General features: G+C 50.1%; 1 protein-coding gene across 1 annotated transcript in view; it reads left to right on the forward strand.

The window, feature by feature from the left end:
- The first annotated feature begins 20,176 nt into the window (after positions 1 to 20,176).
- The window catches only part of ITPR2 (inositol 1,4,5-trisphosphate receptor type 2), a 428,831-nt gene continuing 425,126 nt past the window's right edge, over positions 20,177 to 23,881 (forward strand). Inside the window, exon 1 of the mRNA XM_029057432.2 lies at positions 20,177 to 20,428. Within this exon, the coding sequence (XP_028913265.1) occupies positions 20,337 to 20,428 (92 nt within the window). The 5' untranslated portion in view covers positions 20,177 to 20,336. The remainder of the gene's footprint in view (positions 20,429 to 23,881) is intronic.

Below are 23,881 nucleotides of genomic sequence, written 5' to 3' on the forward strand. Positions count from 1 at the left end.
GGATTAAGACTGTGAGCCCCACGTGGGACAACCTGATTCCCCTATGTCTACCCCAGTGCTTAGAACAGTGCTTGGCACATAGTAAGCGCTTAACAAATACCAACATTGTTATTATGGTATTTAATAATGATGGTATTTGTTAAGCGCTTGGCTCAGCGTGGCTCAGTGGAAAAAGCACGGGCTTTGGAGTCAGAGATCATGAGTTCGAATCCCAGCTCGGCCACTTGTCAGCTGCGTGACTGTGGGCAAGTCACTTAACTTCTCTGTGCCTCAGTTACCTCATCTGTAAAATGGGGATTAAGACTGTGAGCCCCACGTGGGACATCCTGATTCCCCTGTGTCTACCCCAGCGCTTAGAACAGTGCTCGGCACATAGTAAGCGCTTAACAAATACCAACATTATTATTATTATTATTCTCAGTGGAAAGAGCCCGGGCTTGGCAGAGGTCATGGGTTCGAATCTCGGCTCTGCCACCTGTTAGCTGTGTGACTGTGGGCAAGTCACTTAACTTCTCTGGGCCTCCGTTACCTCATCTGTAAAATGGGGATTAGGACTGTGAGCCTCACGTGGGACAACCTGATTACCCTGTATCTACCCCAGCGCTTAGAACAGTGCTCTGCACACAGTAAGCGCTTAACAAATAACTATTATTATTTTCCATGCACTGTTCTAAGCACTGAGGTATATACAAAGTAATTAGGTTATCCCACGTGGGGCTCACAGTCTTATTCCACATTTTACAGATGAGGTAACTGAGGCACAGAGAAGTGAAGTGACTTGCCCAAAGTCACAGAGCAGATAAGTGGCAGAGCCAGAATTAGAACCCACATCCTCTGACTCCCAAGCCCAGACTCTTGCCACCGAACCACGCTGGTATTTGTTAAGCGCTTACTTCTGAGACTGTGATCCCGTGGTTGGGTAGGGATTGTCTCTATCTGTTGCCGAATTGCACTTTCCAAGCGCTTAGTACAGTGCTCCGCACACAGTAAGCGCTCGATAAATACCATTGAATGAATGAATGAATGAAATGTCCCAAGCACTGTTCTAAGCACTGGGGGAGATACAAGGTAATCAGGTTGTCCCACGCGGGGCTCCCAGTCTTAATCCCCATTTTACAGATGAGGGAACTGAGGCACAGAGAAGTGACAGTCCCCCAGCAGACAAGTGGCGGAGCCGGGATTAGAACCCACAGCCTCTGACTCCCAAGCCTGGGCTCTAAGCCCGATTGGTGGACTTTTTCCTCGGGCTCTTTGAAGTGCTGTGCTGTGCTGTGCGGCTGCTGAGCGGCCCCTGAGTCCAGGAAGTGGGGGGCCATGAGGGAGGAGCCCACTCCAGTCTCTGACCTTTGGACATTTCATATTCGCCCCACCCTCCAACCCTCAGCACTTAAGTACATATCTTTAGAGGAACGTGTCTCCTATTTCTGTTGTACTCTCCCAAGCGTTTAGTATAGTGCTCTGTGTTTAGTAAGTGCTCAAAAAATACCATCGATTGATTGATTGATTGAGGAATAGAAGCACCCCCAGCCATCAGTTAGCAATCAGTCACCCTGTGAGCCTAATCTGCACAAGGAAGCTAAACCAGGGGACCTTCCTACCTTATCTTCTCCAGTCAGTCAATTGTATTTATTGAGCGCTTACTGTGTGCACAGCAATAAATGATCATGGTACTTGTTGAGCGCTCGCTATGTGCCAAGCACTGCTCGAAGCGATGGGGTGGATTCAAGTTGAGCAGGTTGGACGCAGTCCCCGTCCCACATAGGGCTCACGCTCTTCATCCCTATTTTCCAGATGAGGTCGCTGAGGCCCAGAGAAGTGAAGTGACTTGACCAAGGTCCCACGGCAGACACGTCGGGGGATCCAGGATGAGAATCCAGGTCCTTCCGATTCCGAGGCCCAGGCTCTATCCACTAAACCATTCTGATTCTCTGTATTAAGGGCTTGGGAGAGTAAAATAGAACGATATAACAGCCACATTCCCCATCCACAACGACTTTACAGTCTAGAGGATGGGTTTACCTGCCGTCATTCGCCAGGTGGACGGGATTAATTGGGTCCCAAAACGCGAGTGAACACTACCTCAAATTGTCTAGTCTTATGCTGTCGAGTCGTCTCCGAACCCATAGTGACACCGGGACACCTCTCTCCCGGAACGCCCCACCTCCACCCGCAATCGCTCTGGTAGTGGATCCACAGAGTCTTCTTGGTAAAAATCCCCAAGTGGCTAACCGTCGCCTCCTTCCGCGCCGTAAACTTGAGTCTTTGCCCTTGACTCTCTCCCGTGCCGCCGCTGCTCAGCACGGGGGAGTTTTGACTTGTAGCCGATGGCCCGCCACTCGCTAGCCACTGGCCAAACTAGGAATAGAATGGACAGGCCTCTGCTTCACTCTCCCTCCCGTAGATTGGTAGAGGACTGGAAACTCTCCAGGTGCCATCGTGAGAGGGGACCTCCAATAACCTTATTATTATTATCATTATTATCAATTCATTCATTCAATAGTATTTATTGAGCGCTTACTATGTGCAGAGCACTGTACTAAGCGCTTGGAATGAACAAGTCGGCAACAGGTAGAGACGGTCGCTGCCGTTCGACGGGCTTACGGTCTAATCGGTGGAGACGGACAGACGAGAACAATGGCAATAGATATCAATCCATGGTCTTTATTGAGCACTTACTCAATAACCCTCTGGCCTGTCCTTCTCTCATCCCCCCTCCCACACCTGTACTACGTGGCTCAGTGGAAAGAGCATGGGATTGGGAGCCATAGGTCATGGGTTCGAATCCCGGCTCTGCCACTTGTCAGCTGTGTGACTGTGGGCAAGTCACTTTACTTCTCTGGGCCTCAGTTCCCTCATCTGTAAAATGGGGATGAAGACTGTGAGCCTCACGTGGGACAATCTGATGACCCTGTATCTCCCTCAGCGCTTAGAACAGTGCTCTGCACATAGTAAGCGCTTAAATACCAACATTATTATTATTATTACTATTTTCCTGTGCCTTCAAGAGTACCCACTGCATTCTAGGCAAACTGCCCTTCGTCACTGAGCTGCTTGGGACTGTCACTAAGAGAAGTGAAGTGACTTGCCCAAGGTCACACAGCAAACATGTCGGGGGATCCGGGATTATCCTGCTGATGTGGTCTCAGTTTCTCTCAACTCCTGCTGACTCCGAGGGGAAAGGAGTGGGTCGATTCCTTCCCCTTCAGGGCCGCTTCTGGACTCTCTCCTCATTTCTCCCTCACTCCCCTCCCGCTGAAGGTCACCAGTCAGCCATTTTCGGCTCACTCCCTCAACCTCGTGAGGCACCCCTCCTTTCTGTCCGTGTTATGGGTGAGGAAACCGAGGCCCGCCGAGGTTGAGTGACTTGCCCAAGGTCACCCTTCAGGCCGGAGCAGAGGTGGGACTGGAGCTTCCTGCCTCTCAGAGCCGTGCTGTTTCCACTAGCCCACCCTGCCTCTCTGGGATCGCTCACATTACAACTTCACGGTGGGAGGCTCGCGCAGCAGAACTGGGCAGAGCCGGTACAGAGCCAGGATTAGAACCCGGGTTTCCTGGCTCCCACTTCAGGGCCCTTTTCGCTAGGTCAGATCCAGCCTGTCCGTTTGGAACGTGAGGGAGACGGGAGCGGAGAAATGTGCCCTCAGAGGGAAAGAAGTAGTTTTCCATTTACCCAGAACTTCTTCCCATTTGAGATGAGTTTGAAGAGCCTGATCAGGTCCACACTCTAAGAATAATTGTGAAGCGCTTACTATGTGCCAGGCACTGCAACTAAGCACTGCGTGGGAGGAATACAAGTAAATCGGTTTGGACACAGTCCCTCTCCCATATGGGACTTGCAGTCTTAATCCCCATTTTACAGATGGAGGTGTAAAGAGAAATCCCAGAGAAGTGACTTGCCCAAGGTCACACGGCAGACAGGTGGCGGAGCCTGCGAGGGAGGCTGTGTGTGTGTGTGAGAAGCAGCGTGGCTCAGTAGAAAGAGCGTGGGCTTGGGAGTCAGAGGAGATGGGTTCAAATCCCGGCTCTGCCACATGCTGGCTGTATGACTGTGGGCAAGTCACTTAACAATAATAATAATGTTGGTATTTGTTAAGCGCTTACTATGTGCCGAGCACTGTTCTAAGTGCTGGGGTAGACATAGGGGAATCAGGTTGTCCCACGTGGGGCTCACAGTCTTAATCCCCATTTTACAGATGAGGGAACTGAGGCACGGAGAAGTTAAGTGACTCGCCCACAGTCACACAGCCGACAAGTGGCAGAGCTGGGATTCGAACTCATGAGCCCTGACTCCAAAGCCCGTGCTCTTTCCACTGAGCCACGCTGACTTAACTTCCCTGTGCCTCAGTTATCTCATCTGTAAAATGGGGATTAAGACTGTGAGCCTCACGTGGGACAACGTGATTACCCTGTGTCTACCCCAGTGCTTAGAACAGTGCTCGGCACATAGTAAGCCCTTAACAAATATCAACATTATTATTATTTGGGGGGGGGGGGGGAGAGGCTCTCTTTGCTACCCTGGTTACTCAGTACCCAACTTTGATGTGGTCTGGAACATGAAACAACCAACTATCTTTCTTATCTTGAAGTTGCCTATCAAAGCGGGCAGTTAATGGGTGATTCAGCCCTGATCCATATGACCAGTTGTTGGGATCTGCCCTCCCTTCCAGGCCTGGTCTGGCCCTGAGCCTTCCAGGTTTTGGTGGAAAACAAGCTCCCAAAGCAGGCTGGCAAATGTTCATCTCGCTGGCGAGTGCCAGAGTGCCAGGGTGGGCAGCCTTTCAGGGGTCCCAGCAGAGGAATGGCTTATTATTAATAATAAACAGGAATAATAATAAAATACTGTTGTTATATAAGAATAATAATAATAATTGTGGTATTTGTTAAGCACTTACTATGTGCCAAGCTCTGTACTAAGCACTGGAGAACATATACCGTGGCTCAGTGGAAAGAGCCCGGGCTTGGGAGTCAGAAATCATGGGCTCTAATCCTGGGTCCGCCACTTGTCAGCTGTGTGACTTTGGGCAAGACACTTCACTTCTCTGGGCCTCAGTTCCCTCATCTGTAAAATGGGGATGAAGACTGTGAGCCTCACGTGGGACAACCTGATTACCCTGTATCTCCCCCAGCGCTTAGAACAGTGCTTGGCACATAGTAAGCGCTTAACGAATGCCATTATTATTATTATTATTATTACTATACTATCATCAGTTTCCACAAGGGGCTAACAATCTAAGTAGGAGGGAGACTAGGGTTTGAATCGCATCTCCTCCTGCCTTAAGACATCTCTAGCTGGATATCCTCCAGTCACCTCAAACGTAACACGACCTAAACAGAGCTCCTCATCTTCCCACCCAAACGCTGTCCTCTCCTGGACTTTCCCGTCACTGTAGACGGCACCACCATCCTTCCTGGCTTTTGAGACCACCATCCTTCCTGTCTCACAACCTCGTAACCTTGGCGTTACCCTTGACTCCTCTCTGTCATTCAACCCGCATATTCAATCCATCACCAAATCCTGTCGGTCCCACCTTCACGACATCTCTAAAATCCTCCCTTTCCTCTCCATCCAAACTGCTACCATGTTAGTTGGGAGGGTGTGCCCAACCTGTATTAGTGATTCCTGTCAAATTCACACACGTGGAATAATAATGTTGGTATTTGTTAAGCACTACCCCATCCTACCCCAACTGGATGACTGCATCAGCCTCCTTTCTGATCTCCCAGTCTCCTGCCTCTCCCCACTCCAGTCCATTCTTCACTCCGCTGCCCCGATCATTCCGGTTGAGAATATGTCACCCCGCTTCTCAAAAACCTCCAGTGGTTGCCTATCCCCCTCTCTATCAAACAAAAACTCCTCACCACTGGCTTTAAAGCAATCCATCACTCTAATAATGATGGTATTTGTTAAGCGCTCACTATGTGCCAGGCACTGTTCTAAACACTGGGGTAATCAGTGATCAGGTTGTCTCATGTGGGGCTCACAGTCTTGATCCCCATTTCCCATATGAGGTAAGTGAGGCACAGAGAAGTGAAGTGGCTTGCCCAAAGTCACACAGCAGACAAGCGACGGAGCTGGGATGTCTTCTGACTCCCAAGCCTGGGCTCTTTCCACTACGCCACACTGCTTCCTCTCCTCTCCCCCCTCCTCTCGCTTCTGTCCTTCTCCAACCCAACCTGCGCACTTCGCTCCTCTGGTGCCGTTAACCTCCTCAATGGGCCTCGTTCTTGCCTGTTTCACCCCTGACCCCTGGAAGGCCCTCCCTCCTCAATCCACCAAACAATGACTCTTTCCCCGCTTCAAAGCCTCACTGAAGGCCCGTCTCCTCCAAGAAGCCTTCCCAGATTAAGCCCCACTTTTCCTCATCTCCCATTCCCATCTCCATCACCTTGACTCGCTCCCTTTCCTCTTCCCCCTTCTCCCCTCCCCACAGCACTTATGTATAGATCTGTCATTTTATTCATTTACACTGACATCTGTTTATGTGTATTGATGTCTGTCTCCCCCTCTAGATTGTGAGCTCATTGCTCCCTTTGTTGCTGTATTGTATTTTCCCAAGTGCTTACTACAGTGCTCTGCACACAGTTAGTGCTCACTAAATATGATTGAATGAATGAATGAATCTCCATTTTAATAATAATCATAATAATAATGATGGTATTTGTTCTAAGCGCTGGGGTAGATACAAGGTAATCAGGTTGCCCACATGGGGCTCATGGTCTTAATCCTCATTTTCCAGATGAGGGAACTGAGGCACAGAGAATTTAAGTGGCTTGCCCAAGGTCACACAGCAGGAAGGTGACAGAGCCACGATTAGAACCCACGACCTCTGACTCCCAAACCCGTGCTCTTTCTACTAAGCCACTCTGCTTCTGTATTTATTGAGCGCTTACTGTGTGCAGAACACTGGACTAATCCCCTCCCTCTAACCCTCTAATTATCCCATCCCTGTCCTTCTTTTCTAGATCCCTCCATCCTCCCCTCACTCCCATCTATCCCCTACTCACCCCTCGTGCCCTCCCCTCCAGGAGAACACCTCCCCACCCTGGCACAGTCTCAGTCGAGGGCGGCCTGTGGAAATCCCGTTCCATCATGGGGAAGCTTCCCTTTGTCCTTGACCTGTCTCTGTCTCGGTCCCTCCTCCTCCTCCCCCTCATTGAAACTTGGTTCTCCCCAGATGAAACTTGTACATTCCAAGTGCTTAGTGCTCTGCACACAGTAAGCGCTCAGTAAATACGATCGAATGAATGCCGCTCTCTCCAGGGGGTGGGGGGCTCATCTCCTCCTACTCCTCCAGACTCACTGAGAAAGGGGAAGGAATCAGCGTCCTTCTTATAATAATAATAGTGTTGGTATTTGTTAAGCACTTACTATGTGCAGAGCACTGTTCTAAGCGCTGGGGGAGAGATTCTTGCCCTCAATGCCGCTTTCTCACCATCCCACCCCCCATCCTTCTCTTTCCCTTCTTCTGAGGCCTACGTAATCTGTCTCTACCACCCCCTCTAATTACCACTCACTGTTGTCTACCACCCCCACCTCCCGCCCCTGCCAATTTCTGAACCATTTCGATCCCTTTCTCACATTCTTTTCAATTAATTAATGATGGTATTTGTTAAGCACTTACTATGTGCCAGGCACTATACTAAGCGCTGGGATGGTACAAGCAAATCGGGTTGGACACAGTCCTTGTCCCATGTGGGGCTCACAGTCTCATTCATTCAGTCGTATTTATTGAGCACTTACTTTGTGCAGAGCAATCCCCATTTTCCAGATGCCAGGGAACTGAGGCCCAAAGAAGTGAAGTGACTTCCTCAAGGTCTCACACAGCAGACAAGTGGCAAAGCCGGGATTAGAACCCATGACCTTTTGACTCCCAGGCCCGGACTTGTTTGAGGAGCAGCTTGGCTTTGAGGAGCAGCTTGGCTCAGTGGAAAGAGCACGGGCTTAGAAATCAGAGGTCATGGGTTCTAATCCCAGGTCCACCGCTTGTCAGCTGTGTGACTTTGGGCAAGTCACTTAACTTCTCTGTGCCTCAGTTACCTCATCTGGAAAATGGGGATAAAGACTGTGAGCCCCGCGTGGGACCTGATTACCCTGTAACTACCCCACCGCTTAGAACAGTGCTCGGCACATAGTAACCGCTTAACAAATACCAACATTATTATTATTATTATTTATCCACTACGGCACGGGGACTTAAATATCCATGTGAATACTCCATCGGCTGCCTGCTTTTTATCACTCAGCTCCACTGACCGCCTTCTCCGGCCCACCTCACCCACTCACTAATTAGAATACATGGTCTATCACATTTATGTAAATGTCTGTCTCCCCCTCTAGACTGTAAGCTCGTTGTGGGCAGGGAATATGTCTTTTAATTGTTCATTCATTCATTGAGAACTTACTGCGTGCAAACCACTGTACTAAGCACTTGGGGGAGTACGATATAACAACGGACCCATTCCTGACCATAATGAGCTCACATTCATTCATTCATTCAATAGTATTTATTGAGCGCTTACTATGTGCAGAGCACTGTACTAAGCGCTTGGGATGAGCAAGTCGGCAACAGATAGAGACGGTCCCTGCCATTTGACGGGCTTACGGTCTAATAGGGGGAGACGGACAGACGAGAACAATGGCAATAAACAGCGTCAAGGGGAAGAACATCTCGTAAAAACAATGGCAACTAAATAGAATCAAGGCGATGTACAATTCATTAACAAAATAAATAGGGTAACGAAAATATAGACAGTTGAGCGGACGAGTACAGTGCTGTGGGGATGGGAAGGGAGAGGTGGAGGAGCAGAGGGAAAAGGGGAAAATGAGGCTTTAGCTGCGGAGAGGTAAAGGGGGGATGGCGCTCACAGTCTAGAGGGAGAGACAGATATTGACAAATAAATAGATAAATAAATAAATAGGTTACGGATCTATACAGAGATATCCATATATGTTGTGGAGATGGGAGGGAGGATGAATGAAGAAACAAGTCAGAGCGACGCAGAAGGAAGTGGGAGAAGAGGAGAGGAGGCTTTAGTCAGGGAAGACTTCTTGGAGGAGATGTGGTTTTAATAAGACTTTGTAGTTGGGGAGAGCAATTATTGTCTGATATGAGGAGGGAGGGCATTCCAGGCCAGAGGCATTGTTAAACTGAACTCTCTCCCAAGCACTTAATACAGTGCTCTGCACCTAGTAAGCGCTCAATAAATATGATTCATTCATTCAATCGTATTTATTGAGCGCTTGCTGTGTGCCAAGCACTGTACTAAGCACTTGGAAAGTACAGTTCGGCAACAGATAGAGATAATCCCTACCCAGTAACGGGCTCACAATCTAGAAGGGGGAGACAGACAACAAAATAAGACAAATAGACAGGCATCACTACCGTCAAAATAGATAAATAGAACCACAGATAAATGCACATCATTAATAAAATAAATAGAGCAATAAATATGTACAAATATATACATTTTGACTGCCCGCCTCTCGTCTCTAGATAATCTCCAACTTTCACCAACTCTGAAATAAATCATCCAGTCCGAGAGCAATTTCTTGAACTGTGTTCTCTACCCAGCTCCCCTGCTCCCTCGCTTGTCAGCTGTGTGACTTTGGGCAAGTCACTTCACTTCTCTGTGCCTCAGTTACCTCATCTGTAAAATGGGGATTAAAACTGTGAGCCTCACATGGGACAACCTGATCACCTTGTATCCCCCCAGCGCTTAGAACAGTGCTTTGCACATAGTAAGTGCTTAACAAATACCACCATTATTACCCCACAACCCCTCACAAATCTGTCTTGTTTCTTTACAGAGACCACAGATCCTTTGATCTCCTCCAATTTTCTGAAGTCATCAGGTCCCAGTTGGTTTTCATATGCAACCCAACTTCTCAACACATAAATCCACCCCCTCAACACCACCCTCTCCAGTGAACTCAACTCCCTCCCTCCCTTGTCCTTATATTGAAGAGGCCTTCCCAGACTAAGCCCCACTTTTCCTCATCTCCCACTCCCTTCTGCACCTCCTTTAATTGCTCTCTTTGCTCTCTCCCGACCTCCCCACCCCAACCTACAGCACTTGTGAATATATCTGTAATTTTATTTATTTGTATTGATGTCTGTCTCCCCCCCATCTAGACTGTGAGCTCCTTGTAGGCAGGGAAGGTCACTGATTATTGTTGTATTGTACTTTCCGAGAGCTTAGTACAGCGTTTAATAAATACGACTGAGTAAATGGAATGAATGAATGAAAGGGAGCTGAAGAAAAGGAAAGGCGGGCTTAGTGAGGGAAGGCCTTTTGGAGATTACTCCTCTCCAGTCCTGTCCTTCTCCTAGCCCCTCTTTGACTATCCCATCCTGCTCAGAATTATCTTGAGATCTCCTGCCTCCTCTCAAATTCTACCCCTTCCATCTGCCCCGCCAACCCATCCCTTCACACCTTATCAAAATATTTTCCTCCTTCTTTCTTCCCTCCTTGACTTCCACCTTCAGCTATTCATTCACCAATGGCTCCTTCCCCGTTGCTTTCAAACATGCTCACGTATTCCCTGTTCTAAAAAAAACCCTCCCTTGACACCACGGCTCCCTCCAGTTATTGCCCCATCTCCTCCTCCCATTCCTCTCCAAACTCTCCAAGTGCGCTGTCTACACCCCATGACTCTACTTTGTTTTTTTTTGAACGGTGTTTGGTGCCTGACCTTGGGCAAGTCACTTCACTTCTCTGAGCCTCAGTTCCCTCATCTGTAAAATGGGGATTAGGAGTGTGAACCCCATGTGGTGCAGGGACTGGGTTCGACCTGATTAACTTGTATCTACCTCAGTGCTTAGTACAGTCCTTGGCACATAGTAAGCAATTAGCAGGTACCATTATTATTATTCCTACAATTATTATGTTAAGCAGTTACTACTGGTCAGGCCTCAAACCTGGGTCCTTGTGCCGGCTCTGCCTGTCGCTGGCTAATGCTCAAGCCGTGTTTCCCCACGCCTCGAGAACCTTCTGTGGTTGCCCATCCATCTCCGTGTCAAACAGAAACTCCTCACCATCGGCTTTAAAGCATTCAGTCAACTTTGCTCCCTCTTAGCTCACCTTGCTACCCTCCAACTTCAGTCCAGCCCACACACTTTGCTCCTCTAATGCCAACCTTCTCGCTGTCCCTCCATCTCATCTATCTCGCCGCCGACCTCTCACCCACGTCCCGCCTCTGGCTTGGAACTCCCTCTCTCTTCATATCCGACAGACAATTTACTCTCCACGCCTTAAAGGCCTTGTCAATCAATAAATCGGTGCTATTTATTAAGCGCTTACTATGTGCAGAGCACTGTTCTAGGCACTTGGGAGAGCGCAGTACAACAGAATTAGCAGACACGCTCCCTGCCCATAACGAATTTAGCTGATTATCTTGTATCTAGGCTATAGACGGACTAGATTGTCTAGACCAGATTGTGAGAAATAGACTGTAAGGTCCTCGTGGGCAGGGAATGTGCTGTGTGGCATTGGGCGAGTCACTTAACTTCTCTTTGCCTCCGTTACCTCCTCTGTAAAATGGAGATTCAGAAACTGTTTCCCCTCCTCCTCCTTAGACTGGGAGACTCATGTGGATCAGAGACTATTTCAGGACTGATTCTCTTTTGTTTGTCCCAGAGCTTGATATAGCGCTTGGTGCCTAGAAAGAGCTTAACAAATATCATAATAATGATGATAATAATAATATATTACTCTATAGAGCTGAGAGAATAGTAATAGGTTATTATTATATAGAGCTGAGAGTTTTACTCTTTAATGAAAGACTGCTGGACTACCTTTGCCAGATTTCGCGACAGAAATTTGTTGAGGAGGAAGCAGCGGGCCTAGTGGTTAGAGCCTGGGCCCGGGCGTCAGAAGAACCTGGGTTCTAATCCCGGCTCTGTCACGTGTCTGCTGTGTGACCTTGGGTGAGTCCCTTTGCTTTTCTGTGCCTCAGTTCCCTCCTGTGTAAAACGGGGATTAAGATTGTGAGCCCCATGTGGGAAATGGACAGTGCCCAACCTGATTAGCTTCCATCTATCCCAGCGCTTAATAATAGTAATAATTTTGGTACTCGTTAAGCGCTTACTATGTGCCTAGCACTGTTCTAAGCTCTGGGGTAGATATAAGTGAGTCAAGTTGAACACAGTCCCTGTCCCACATGAAGCTCACACTCTTAATCCCCATTTTACAGATGAGGTAACTGAGGCCCAGAGAAGCGACTCGTCCAAGGTCACATAGCAGACGTGGGGCGGAGCCGGATTAGAACCCCTGACCTTCCGACTCCCAGGCCCGGGTTCCATCCACTAGGCCACGCTGCTTCTCATCGCTACTTAGAACGGTGACACGTAGTGAGCGCTTAACGAACACCATAAAAGAAAAATAAAATAATGGCCGCTGTCTTCGTGGATGCTCACGAATAGACAAAATGTTAAATGGGCAGGGCTCGCTCTCCTTGTTCAAAGGCGATGCTGTAATGTTTTAACACATAACAAATTTTATGGCAGAGCTCATGACCATATTTAACTGCCTTGTAAACTGAGTTTGGCAAAGGTTTGCACTCTGATTACGTGGGAAAAGTTTCTTCACCCTAAAATCTCTTGGAACGAGGCTCCGAATCGCAGTTCATTCTCAAATTCGATCGTTTAATTCTCACAGGGCTGGTCGAAACGAAGGCAGAGTAAGCAGGGCGAAAACCTAAGGGATGTAGTCTCGTGGTAACGATGCCTCTACTTCAAGTGTGAATGACACAGGGCAGGCAAGTGGTGGACCTAAGATTAGAACCTGGGTCCTCTGGCTCCCAGGCCCATGTTCTTTTCCTTTGGGAGTACGTTTTGTATATACGCTCACAGAGATCAGTCAATCAATCAGTAAATCAATGTGGGGTTTTTTTTGCAGAGCAATAGTGCAGAGCACTGTACTCATTCATTCAATCGTATTTATTGAGTGCTTAATTCATTCATTCATTCAATCAATCGTATTTCTTGAGCGCTTAATATGTTCAGAGCACTATACTAAGCACTTGGAATGTACAATTGGGCAACAGAGACAATCCCTGCCCAACAACGGGCTCACAGTCTCAAGCACTTAGTACAGTGCTCTGCACATAGTAAGTGCTCAGTAAATAGTATCGAATGAATAAACAGGGGAGACAGCAAAACAAAAGCAAACAAGTTGTCTGGCATCAATATCATCAAGATAAATAGAATCATACATATTTACACAGCATTAATAGAGTAATAAATAATATATACATATATGCACAAGTGCTGTGGGGAGGGGAAGGGGGAAGAGCAGAGGGAAGGAGTAGGGGGAATGGGGAGAGGAGGAGGGGCAGAGGGAAAGGGAGAGCTCAGTCTGGGAAGGCCTCGTGGAGGAGGTGAGCTCGCAGTAGGGCTTTGAAGGGGGGAAGTGCGCTAGTTTGGTGGCAGTGAGGAGGGAGGGCATTCCAGGGCAGAGGTAGGACGAGGGCCAGGGGTCGACGGCGGGACAGGCGAGAACGGGGGACCGTGAGGAGGTGAGCGGCGACAGAGGAGCGGAGTGTACGAGGTGGGTTGGAGAAGGAGAGAAGGGAGGTGAAGTAGGAGGGGGCAAGGTGATGGAGAGCCTTGAAGCCCAGAGTGAGAAGTTTTTGTTTCATGGGAAGGTTGTTAGGCAATCACGGGAGGCTTTTGAGGAGGGGAGTGACAGGCCCAGGGCGTTTCTGTAGAAAGTTAATCTGGGCAGCAGAGTGAAGTATAGACTGAAGTGGGGAGAGACAGGACAATGGGAGATCAGAGAGGAGGCTGACACAATAATCCAGTCGGGATCTTAAGAGAGCTTGAACCAGCAAGATAGCAGTTCGAATGGGAGGAAAGGGCGGATCTTGGCGATATTGTGAAGGTGAGACTTGGCAGGTTTTGGTGACGGATTGGATGTGTGGGGTGAATGAGAGAGCAGAGTCGAGGATGAAACCGAGGTCGCGGGTCTGTTAGACGGGTAGGATGGTTGTGCCGTCCACAGTGAAAGGAAAGTCAGGGAGAGGACAGGGTTTGGGAGGGAAGATAAGGAGCTCAGTCTTGGACATGTCGAGTTTTAGGTGGCGGGAGGACATCCAGGTGGAGACGTCCTGGAGGCAGGAGGAGATACAAGCTTGGAAGGAGAGGGAGAGAACAGGGGAGGAGATGGAGATTTGGGTGTCATCTGCGTAAAGATAATAGTTGAAGCCGTGTGAGCAAATGAGTTCACCAAGGGAGTGAGTAGAGATGGAGAACAGCAGAGGGCCGAGAACTGACCCTTGAGGAAGCCGTACAGTTAGGGGATGGGAGGGGGAGGAGGAGCCCGCAAAGGAGACCGAGAGTGACTGGCCAGAGAGATAAGAGGAGAACCGGGAGAGGACGGAGTCCGTGAAGCTAAGGTGAGATAAAGTGTTGAGAAGAAGAGGATGGTCGACAGTGTCAAAGGCAGCAGAGAAGTCGAGGAGGATTAGGATAGAGTAGGAGTCATTGGATTTGGCAAGAAGGAGGTCTACTAAAGCTTACTATGTGCTAAGCACTGTTCTAAGCACTGCAGTAGACACAAGGGTGTCCCATGTGGGGCTCATAGACTTCATCCTCATTTTGCAGAGGAGGTAACTGAGGCACAGAGAAGTGAAGTGACTCACCCAAAGTCACACAGCAGACGAGTGGTGAGCTTGGATTAGAATCCACGACCTCTGACTCCCAAGCCTGGGCTCTTTCCACTGAGCCACATTGCTTCTCAGGATGTAAATGCTCAATAAATAAGATTAATAATAATAATGATAATAATAATACAATACAAGGTAACTGAAGCCCAGAGAAGTAAAGTGACTTGTCCAAGACAGAACCAGGATTAGAACTCAAAGTCCTCTGACTCCCAACCTCTATCCATTAGATGAGGCAGCGTGGCTCAATGGAAAGAGCCCGGGCTTGGGAGTCAGAGGTTATGAGTTCGAATCCCAGCTCTGCCTCTTGTCAGCTGTGTGACTGTGGGCAAGTCACTTAACTTCTCTGTGCCTCAGTTACCTCATCTGGAAAATGGGGATTAACTGTGAGCCTCACGAGGGACAACCTGATGACCCTGTATCTACCCCAGCACTTAGAACAGTGCTCGGCACATAGTAAACGCTAAACAAATACCAACATTATTATTATTATTCTCTGTGCCTCAGTTATCTCATCTGGAACATGGGGATGAAGACTGTGAGCCCTACGTGGGACAACCTGATTACCTTGTATCTACCCCAGTGCTTAGAACAGTGCTTGGCACATAGTAAGCGCTTAACAAATACCAACATTATTATTATGAGACTGCTTTTCTCCTCAGATTACTGTGCTGCAAGCGTGAAATGAACGACTCTCTTTGGGCAGAAACTGCAAGAGGTTCCCGAAAGTAAGAGGCAAGAAAGTCCAAGAGGCCTCAACTCCGCACCAACCGGTGCGTCAGCGCAAATAGGACCGGTTTTCGTGTGTTCCCCATGCTGTAGGGACTGTCAGTCCTTTCAGCCCCACCTACTGAGGAGCAACAGGTGGTCTAAAAAAGCAGCGTGGCCTAGAGGAGAGAGGACGGGCCTGGGTTCTAATCCCCACCCTGCCACTTGTCTGCTGTGTGAACTTGGGGAAGTCACTTCTCTTCTCTGTGCTTCAGTTACCTCGTCTGTAAAATGAGGACTAAGAATGTGAACCTGATTACCTTGTATCTATCTACCCTAATGCTTAGTACTGTGCCTGGCATGAAGTAAGAGCTTAACAAATACCATAAAAAAGGGGCTAGTAGGGAGAACACTGCATTATTTTTTGGGATAAATAAGAAAATGTTCTCATGGCAAGCCAATGTAACTTTCCATGGAATCAAAAGACACATTTATTCATTCATTCGTTCATTCATTCATTCAATCACTTCATATTGGAAAAGCAGCGTGGCTCAGTGGAAAGAGTCCGGGTTTGAGAGTCAGAGGTCTTGGGTTCTAATCCTAACTCCCCTACTTATCAATTGTGTGACTTTGGGCAAGTCACTTCACTTCTCTGAGCCTCAGTTACCTCAGCTGTAAAATGGGGATTAAAACCTGTGAGCCTCACGTGGGACAACCTGATTATCCTGTATCTACCCCAGTGCTTAGAACGGTGCTCGGCACATAGTCAGCGCTTAACAAATACCAACATATTTATTAAGCGCTTACCCTGAGCTTGGGAAACTGTATTCATTCATTCATTCAATAGTATTTATTGAGCGCTTACTATGTGCAGAGCACTGTACTAAGCGCTTGGAATGAACAAGTCGGCAACAGATAGAGACGGTCCCTGCCGTTTGACGGGCTTACGGTCTAATCGGGGGAGACGGACAGACGAGAACGATGGCGATAAACAGCGTCGAGGGGAAGAACGTCTCGTAAAAACAATGGCAACTAAATAGAATCGAGGCGATGTACATTTCATTAACAAAATGAATAGGATGATGAAAATATATACAGTCGAGCGGACGAGTACAGGGCTGAGGGGATGGGAAGGGAGAGGGGGAGGAGCAGAGGGAAATGGGGGGAAAAGAGGGTTAAGCTGTGGAGAGGTGAAGGGGGGGCGGTAGAGGGAGTAGAGGGAGAAGGGGGGCTCAGTCTGGGAAGGCCTCTTGGAGGAGGTGAGTTTTAAGTAGGGTTTTGAAGAGGGGAAGAGAATCAGTTTGGTGGAGGTGAGGAGGGAGGGCGTTCCAGGACCGCGGGAGGACGCGGCCTGGGGGTCGACGGCGGGATGGGCGAGACCGAGGGACGGTGAGGAGGCAGAGGAGCTGAGCGTGCGGGGTGGGCGGTAGAAAGAGAGAAGGGAGGAGAGGTAGGAAGGGGCAAGGTGACGGAGAGCCTCGAAGCCTAGAGTGAGGAGTTTTTGTTTGGAGCGGAGGTCGATAGGCAACCCCTGGAGGTGTTTAAGAAGGGGAGTGACACGCCCAGATCGTTTCTGCAGGAAGATGAGCCGGGCAGCGGAATGAAGAATAGACCGGAGCGGGGCGAGAGAGGAGGAAGGGAGGTCAGAGAGAAGGCCGACACAGTAGTCTAGCCGGGATATAACGAGAGCCCGTAGCAGTAAGGTAGCCGTTTGGGTGGAGAGGAAAGCGGGGATCTTGGCGATACTGTACAGTTACTAAGTGCTGTACTAAGCACTTGGGAAAGTAAAATATAACAATAAACAGTGACATTCCCTGCCCACAGTAAGCTCACAGTCTAGGGGGTGAGAAGGACATCAACACAAATGTAAGAAATGACAGATCTATACATAATTACTGTGGGGCTGGGAGAAGTGGGGAAGAGCTAAGGGAGCGAGTCAGGGGGACGCAGAAGGGAGGGGGAGATGAGGAAAAGTGGGCCTTAGTTTGGGAAGGCCTCATGGAGGAGATGGGCCTTCAGTAAGGCTGTGAAGTCAGGGAGAGTCATTGTCTGTGGGATTTGAGGCGGGAGGGCATTCTGGGCCAGAGGCAGGACGTGGACCAGGGGTCGGTGGCTAGACAGGAGAGATCGGAGCACAGTGAGAAGGTTAGGACCAGAGAAGGGAAGCATGTGGGCTGGGGTTTAGGAGAGAAGGGAGGTGAGGTAAGAGGGGGCCAGGTGATGGGCAGCTTTAAAGCCAGTGGTAAGGAGTTTTTGTCTGATACGGAGGTGGATGGGCAACCACTGGAGATCACCTCTAGCATGGACATGTAGGGACATGGGTAAGGTAGATAATTTGGACCAAGTGTTCTTCATCATCGGATGGGGACCCAGGTCTTAAGAAGTTGAGTGATTTGCTCATTTTCAATCACCCAAAGGTATTTTTTGAGCACTTACTCTGTGCACTGTACTCAGCAGTTGAGAGAGCACAATATAACAGTCGGTAGACATTCTCTGTCCTCAATGGGCTTACAGTCTAGAGGAAGACCTTACAGTTGTTGGACTGTCCTCTCCCAAGCACTTAGTACAGTGCTCTGCACCCAGTAAGCACTCAATAAATACGACTGATTGAACGAGGAGCTTTCAGTCACTGACTTGGGTGGCAGAAGGAAACAGAAACCAGGTCTCTGGCCTCCAAACCGGTTTGGGGTTTGCTGAACTCACTCCCGCCCCACCTCCTCCTTGCCATAACTCACTCTTGGCTCGGTGCCAGAGGGGGAAAACCCACAAAATTCTCCGAATCGAGCCCTTTTCAAAGGCACCGATTTCACAGGGTAAGTTAACTTGCCCAGCTATTGGTGGTATTTATTGAGTGCTTTTAGTCTGTGCAAAATGCCGTATTAAGCACCTGGGAAGAGTCACAGTTTAATGCACCCAGAGGGAAAGCTTTTGGTGGGCAGGCAGAGATTGTATCACTTTCATTCAATCGTATTTATTGAGCCTTTACTGAGTGCAGAGTTCTGTACTAAGTCCTTGGGAGAGTAAAATACAACAATAAACAAGACACATTCCCTGCCCACAGCGAGCTCACAGTCTAGAGAGGGGAAATCAGACATTAATAGAAATAAATGTTACAGATATGTACCTAAGCGCTTAACAAATACCATTATGATTATCATTATTCCTCTTTTCCTACTCTCTTCTGCACCCCCCGACTTGCTCCCTTAGTTCCTCCCCCTCCCAGCCCCACAACACTGATGCACGGAGCTGTCATTTTATTTATTTATCTTAATGCCTGCCTCCCCGCTTGGCAGAGTCTACACTGTGAAGTTGTTGTAGGCAGGGAATGTGTCTATTTGTTGTTGTATTATCTTCTCCCAAGCGTTCAGTAGAGTGATTTGCCACAGTGAGCGTTCAATAAATAGGACTGACTGAATGAATGAATGTAATAGAAGAGCAGTAGCAGACGTCTAAGCAACCTGAGCCAACCTCCGCCACCTCCTCTTTCTTCTCCCCCGCCCAGCCCCGCTTGTGGGGCGGGTCTAGACATGGGGGGATGGGACCATTCACTTATTCCTTCCTTCCTATATATTGAGCGCTTACTGTGCACAGAGTGCTGTAGTAAGCGCTTGGGAAAGTACAGTGCAGCAATAAAGAGTGACAATCCCTGCCCACAACGGGCTGATAGTCGGGGGTGGGGGTGGGGAGAGACAGACATCAATAGAAATCAATAAAATGACAGATATGGACATAAGTGGGGTGGGGTCGGGGACGAGGAAAGGGAGGTGGCTGAAGAAGGGAGGGGGAGATGTAGTGTGCATTCCAAGCGCTCAGTACAGTGCTCTGTACACAGTAAGCGCTCAATAAATACACTTGAATGAATGAAGGAGGAAAAGAGGGGCTCAGTCAGGGAAGGCCTCTTGGAGGAGATGGACCTTCAGTAATAATAATAATGTTGCTTTGTTAAATGCTTACTCTGTGCCAAGCACTGTTCTAAGCACTGGGGGAGATAGAAGGTCATGGGTTATCCCACTTGGGGCTCATTCATTCAATCATATTTATTGAGCGCTTACTGTGTGCAGAGCACTGTACTAAGCACTTGGAATGTACACTTCGGCAACAGATAGAGACCATCCCTGCCCAACAACGGGCTCACAGTCTAAACGGCTCCCAGTCTTCATCCCCATTTTACAGATGAGGGAACTGAGGCACACTGAAGTGAAGTGACTTGCCCAAGGTCACACAGCAGACAAGTGGAAGAGCCCGGATAGGACCCCATGACCTCTGACTCCTCTTTCCACTGAGCCACGCTGCTTCTCTATAATAATAATGTTGGTATTTGTTAAGCGCTTACTATGTGCCAAACACTGTTCTAAGCGCTGGGGGAGATACAAGGTCATCGGATTGTCCCACGATGCTCCCAGTCTTCATCCCCATTTTCCAGAGGAGGTCACTGAGGCCCAGAGGCGTGACTTGTCCAAGGTCACACAGCTGTCAAGCGGCGCAGCCGGGATTAGAACCCATGACCTCCGACTCTCCAGCCCGGGCTCTTTCCACCGACCCCCAGTTCAGGGAGGATTTGAAGTTGAGGGGGTGGGGGCATTGATCAGAAGTAGCGGTTGTGGGGGCGGGGGGGCAGCAGCAGGAGGAGGAGGAAGGACCTAAGGAGGGGGAGGAGGAGGAGGAAAAGGAAGAGGAGGGACAGGAGGAGGAAGAGAAGGAGGAGGAGGAGTTAGGGGAGGAGGAGGAAGGCGGGGTGGGGGTGGTGTCCCCGGCTCCCCGGATCGGTGGGCGGGGACAAAGCCAAGTGCAGCCCCACAAGGTGGCCCAAGGCAGAGAAGGAGGAGGGTTTGGTTTGTGCAGAGCCCGGCCTGCTCTGCCCAGGCCTGCTGCAGGGGTCCTGCCCGGCTGCAGGGGTCCGGCCCGGTGCAGGGGTCCTGCCCGGCCGCAGAGGTCCGGCCGGAGCGTGGGATGCAGGGGGAGCAGCATGTCTGAGAAAATGTCGAGCTTCCTGTACATCGGGGACATCGTGTCCCTCTACGCCGAGGGCTCCGTCAACGGCTTCATCAGCACCTTGGGGTAATATCATAACCGAGCCCGGCACTCGGCCACCCACCGAGGGGACCGCAGGGCCGCGGCCTCGGGGACCACGGTCCGGGGGGAGCAGGGTCTGGGGGAGCAGGGTCTGGGGGAGCAGAGTCTGGAGAAGCCCAGCCTGGGGAAATGGGTCTAGGGTTTGGGGGAGCAGGGGCTGGAGGAGCGCAGCTTGGGGGAGCGGGGCCTGCGGGAGTGGAGTCTGGGGCCTGGGGGAGCGGAGTGTGGGGGAGCAGGGCCTGGGGTCTGGGGAACAGGATCTGAGGGAGCAGGGCCTGGGGGAGTGGAGTCTGGGGGAGCGGGGTCTAGGGTCTGGGGGAGCAGGCAGGGTCTGGGGGAGCGGGGCCTAGGGCCTGGGGGCAGCAGGTCCTGGGGAGTGGAGTATGGGGGAGCAGGGTCTGGGAGAGCGGGGTCTAGGGTCTGGGGGAGAAGGACCTAGGGCCAGGGGGGAGCAGGTCCTGGGGAGTGGAGTATGGGGGAGCCGGGTCTGGGGGAGCGGGGTCTAGGGTCTGGGGGAGCAGAGTCTAGGGGAGAAGGGCCTAGGGCCTGGGGGGAGCAGGTCCTGGGGAGTGGAGAATGGGGGAGCAGGGTCTGGGGGAGCAGGGCTTAGGGCCTGGGGGAGCAGGGCCTAGGGGAGCAGGGCCTGAGGGAGGGGAGTTTGGAGGAGCGGCGACTGGGTGAGCAGGTTCTGGGGGAGCAGGGCTTAGGGCCTGGGGGAGTGGAGTTTGGAGGAGCGGCGACTGGGTGAGCAGGGTCTGGGGGAGTGGAGTCCTCTGGGGGAGCGGAGTCTGGAGGAATAGAGTCAGGAGGAACGGAATCTCTGGAGGAGCAGATTCTGGAAGAGCAGGGTCTGGGGGAGCAGGGCCTGGGGGAATGGGAGCCAGGGTCTGGGGGAGTGGGATTAGGGTGAGGGGGTGGGCACAGGACAGCAGCCCCCTCCTCTCTTCTCACCTCCCTTTACCCGCGGAGGGCCTGGGGGGCGAGGGGGCCTGTGTGTGTGTATGTCCTGCTGCGGGGGTTGGGGTGGGGGGTGCGGGTTGGGGGGGGGTGCGTTAGGGCCCGGGATGGGCCCAGGAGTTTCTCTCTTTGTTGTCTCTCTCTGTTGCTTAATTGTACTTTCCAAGCACCTAGTACAGTGCTCTGCACACAGTAAGCGCTCAATAAATACGATTCAATGCATGATAATTATTTCGGGTCACCTCCTGCCGCCGCCTCAGGAATTTCCCATCGGTTCCCCACCCCCCACCACCATTGCCCCATTCTACCAATTCTTTAAGTTTGCTCTGAGCTACATTACTCTGTGTGTGTGTGTGTGTGTGTGTGTGTGTGTGTATGTGTGTATATATGTATGTATATATATTGTTCTGTGTTTGCAAAGCAGAGGGACTGGGCCATCTATGGGTTCAGGACTTTCAAAATTACCAGGAGCCAGTATTATTGGATTCTAACCCTTCAGTATTTCCATGATATCCGTGTAACGTCGAAAGGTGCGTCAGGGTCACTAAACACAGGTGTACTTTTCTGTGCAAGTTGAGCACATTTGTCCTCTCCTTAAAGTTTGGCAAAGATGCGGGAAGTGTGTTGGCTTTAGAGAGTGGGCTTAACTGATTCAGCTCCTAGAAGAGTGCCCAGTGCTTAGAACATTGCTTTGCACATAGTAAGCGCTTATATACCATTACTATTATTATTAATGTCTGTTTCGTGCTCTTTCACCGAAGAAAGGAAGAGCCCACCTGTAAAATTGTTCCGCCCAGTCGATCGGCGGTGTCGACGGAGCGCTTACTGTGTGCGGAGCACCGGACTGAGCACTTGGGACGGTACCGTAGAGTCAGTAGATGTGATCGCTGAACTCCTGGAGCTTATTACGGAGCAGGGAAAATTCCTGAGAACCTTCCATTCTTGAGAAAATGGGTTACTCCTGGTTTATAAACAAATCCAGCGTGTCCGCTTCGCTTTTCCATTTAATCTGTCCTGCCTTGGGGAGAAGAGTTGGTTTTTCTCGTTGTCGGCGGGGAAGGTGTCGGCTCATAACGTTGTATGGTACTCTCCCAAGCGCTTAGGTCAGCGTCCTGAACGTAGCAAGAGCTCAACAGGTACCATCGATCGGTTGATTGGTTTTCTCGGTCTCAGTGCTGTTCTTGTTCTCTTCCAAAAGCACCGTTTCTGAAAAACTGCCTCCCGGTTAATGGAAGCGTGGGACTCCGGGGGGATATTGTTTGCTGTCTGGGGTTATGAAAGTGAATTATTCCCCGAGCGTTTGTTGTTTTAATAGGTGCACGTTTTGTTGTTAATGAGCCGGGCCTCTCCATGGGACGGGCGGGCGCTGCGAAGCCATCTCGGCCTGACCCGGCCCGGGCCCGGGCCGGCCAGCGAGCCCCGTGGGCTCAGGGAGGTGTTTCTAGAAATGCTTTCACCGGCTCAGGTTTAATCCACAGGGGTGGAAAGTTTTGGCCTGCAGACTGGCCTCATCCTTGAAGACCGAAGCCGGGTGGAAAGAACCCGGCCCCGGGAGTCAGGGGACCTGGGTTCTAATCCCGACTCTGCCACCTACCTGCTGCATGACCGAGGGCAAGTCACTTCACTGCTCTGGGCCTCGTCTGCATCTGTAAAATGGGGATTATAAAGCTGTGAGCCCCATGTGGGACGGGGACTGTGTCCCACCTAATTAGCATGTGCCTACCTCAGTAATAATAATAATGGCATTTGTTAAGCGCTTACTATGTGCAAAGCACTGTTCTGAGCGCTGGAGAGGATACAAGGTGATGAGGTTGCCCCACGTGGGGCTCACAGTCTTCATCCCCATTTTCCAGATGAGGTAACTGAGACACAGAGAAGCCAAGTGACTTGCCCAAAGTCACAGCACAAATGGGAAGAAGCGCGGAGTCGGAAGGATCTGGGTTCCAATCCCGGCTCTGCCGCGTGTCTGCGGTGTGACCTTGGGGAAGTCACTTCCCTTCCTCCCTGCCCCAGAACCTCTTCTGTAAAATGGGGATTAAGACCGTGAGCCCCATGTGGGACTCGCCCCATGTGTCCAATCTGATTAGCATGTATATACCCCAGCGCTTAGAACAGTGCCTGACACACAGTAAGTGCTCCACAAATATTATCATTGTTATTATTATTACGGTGCCTGACACAGTCAGTGCTTAACAAATACCATATTAAAAAAGAAAAGTGCCATTGCTGTCTCACTGGACCTCTTTCAGCCCACTGGAGGAAAGGAATTTGGTGGAGCGTATTTCCTCCCTCCGGGTTAATTGAGTTATTCAACACCCTTTAGTAATAGGTGACATCGATGATCTCGATAAAGTCCCAATCACTCTTCTGCTATTGACACGTGCGGAGGGCACTGAGGTACGATGCAGTGTCAGCATGGAATTTTTATTGGCGCCTCGGTGAAAGGAATCCAAAACAAATCTGGCTTCCGTAGAAAAACAT

The sequence above is a fragment of the Ornithorhynchus anatinus genome, chromosome 2 (genome assembly GCF_004115215.2).
Source record: "Ornithorhynchus anatinus isolate Pmale09 chromosome 2, mOrnAna1.pri.v4, whole genome shotgun sequence".
NCBI lineage: Eukaryota > Metazoa > Chordata > Mammalia > Monotremata > Ornithorhynchidae > Ornithorhynchus > Ornithorhynchus anatinus.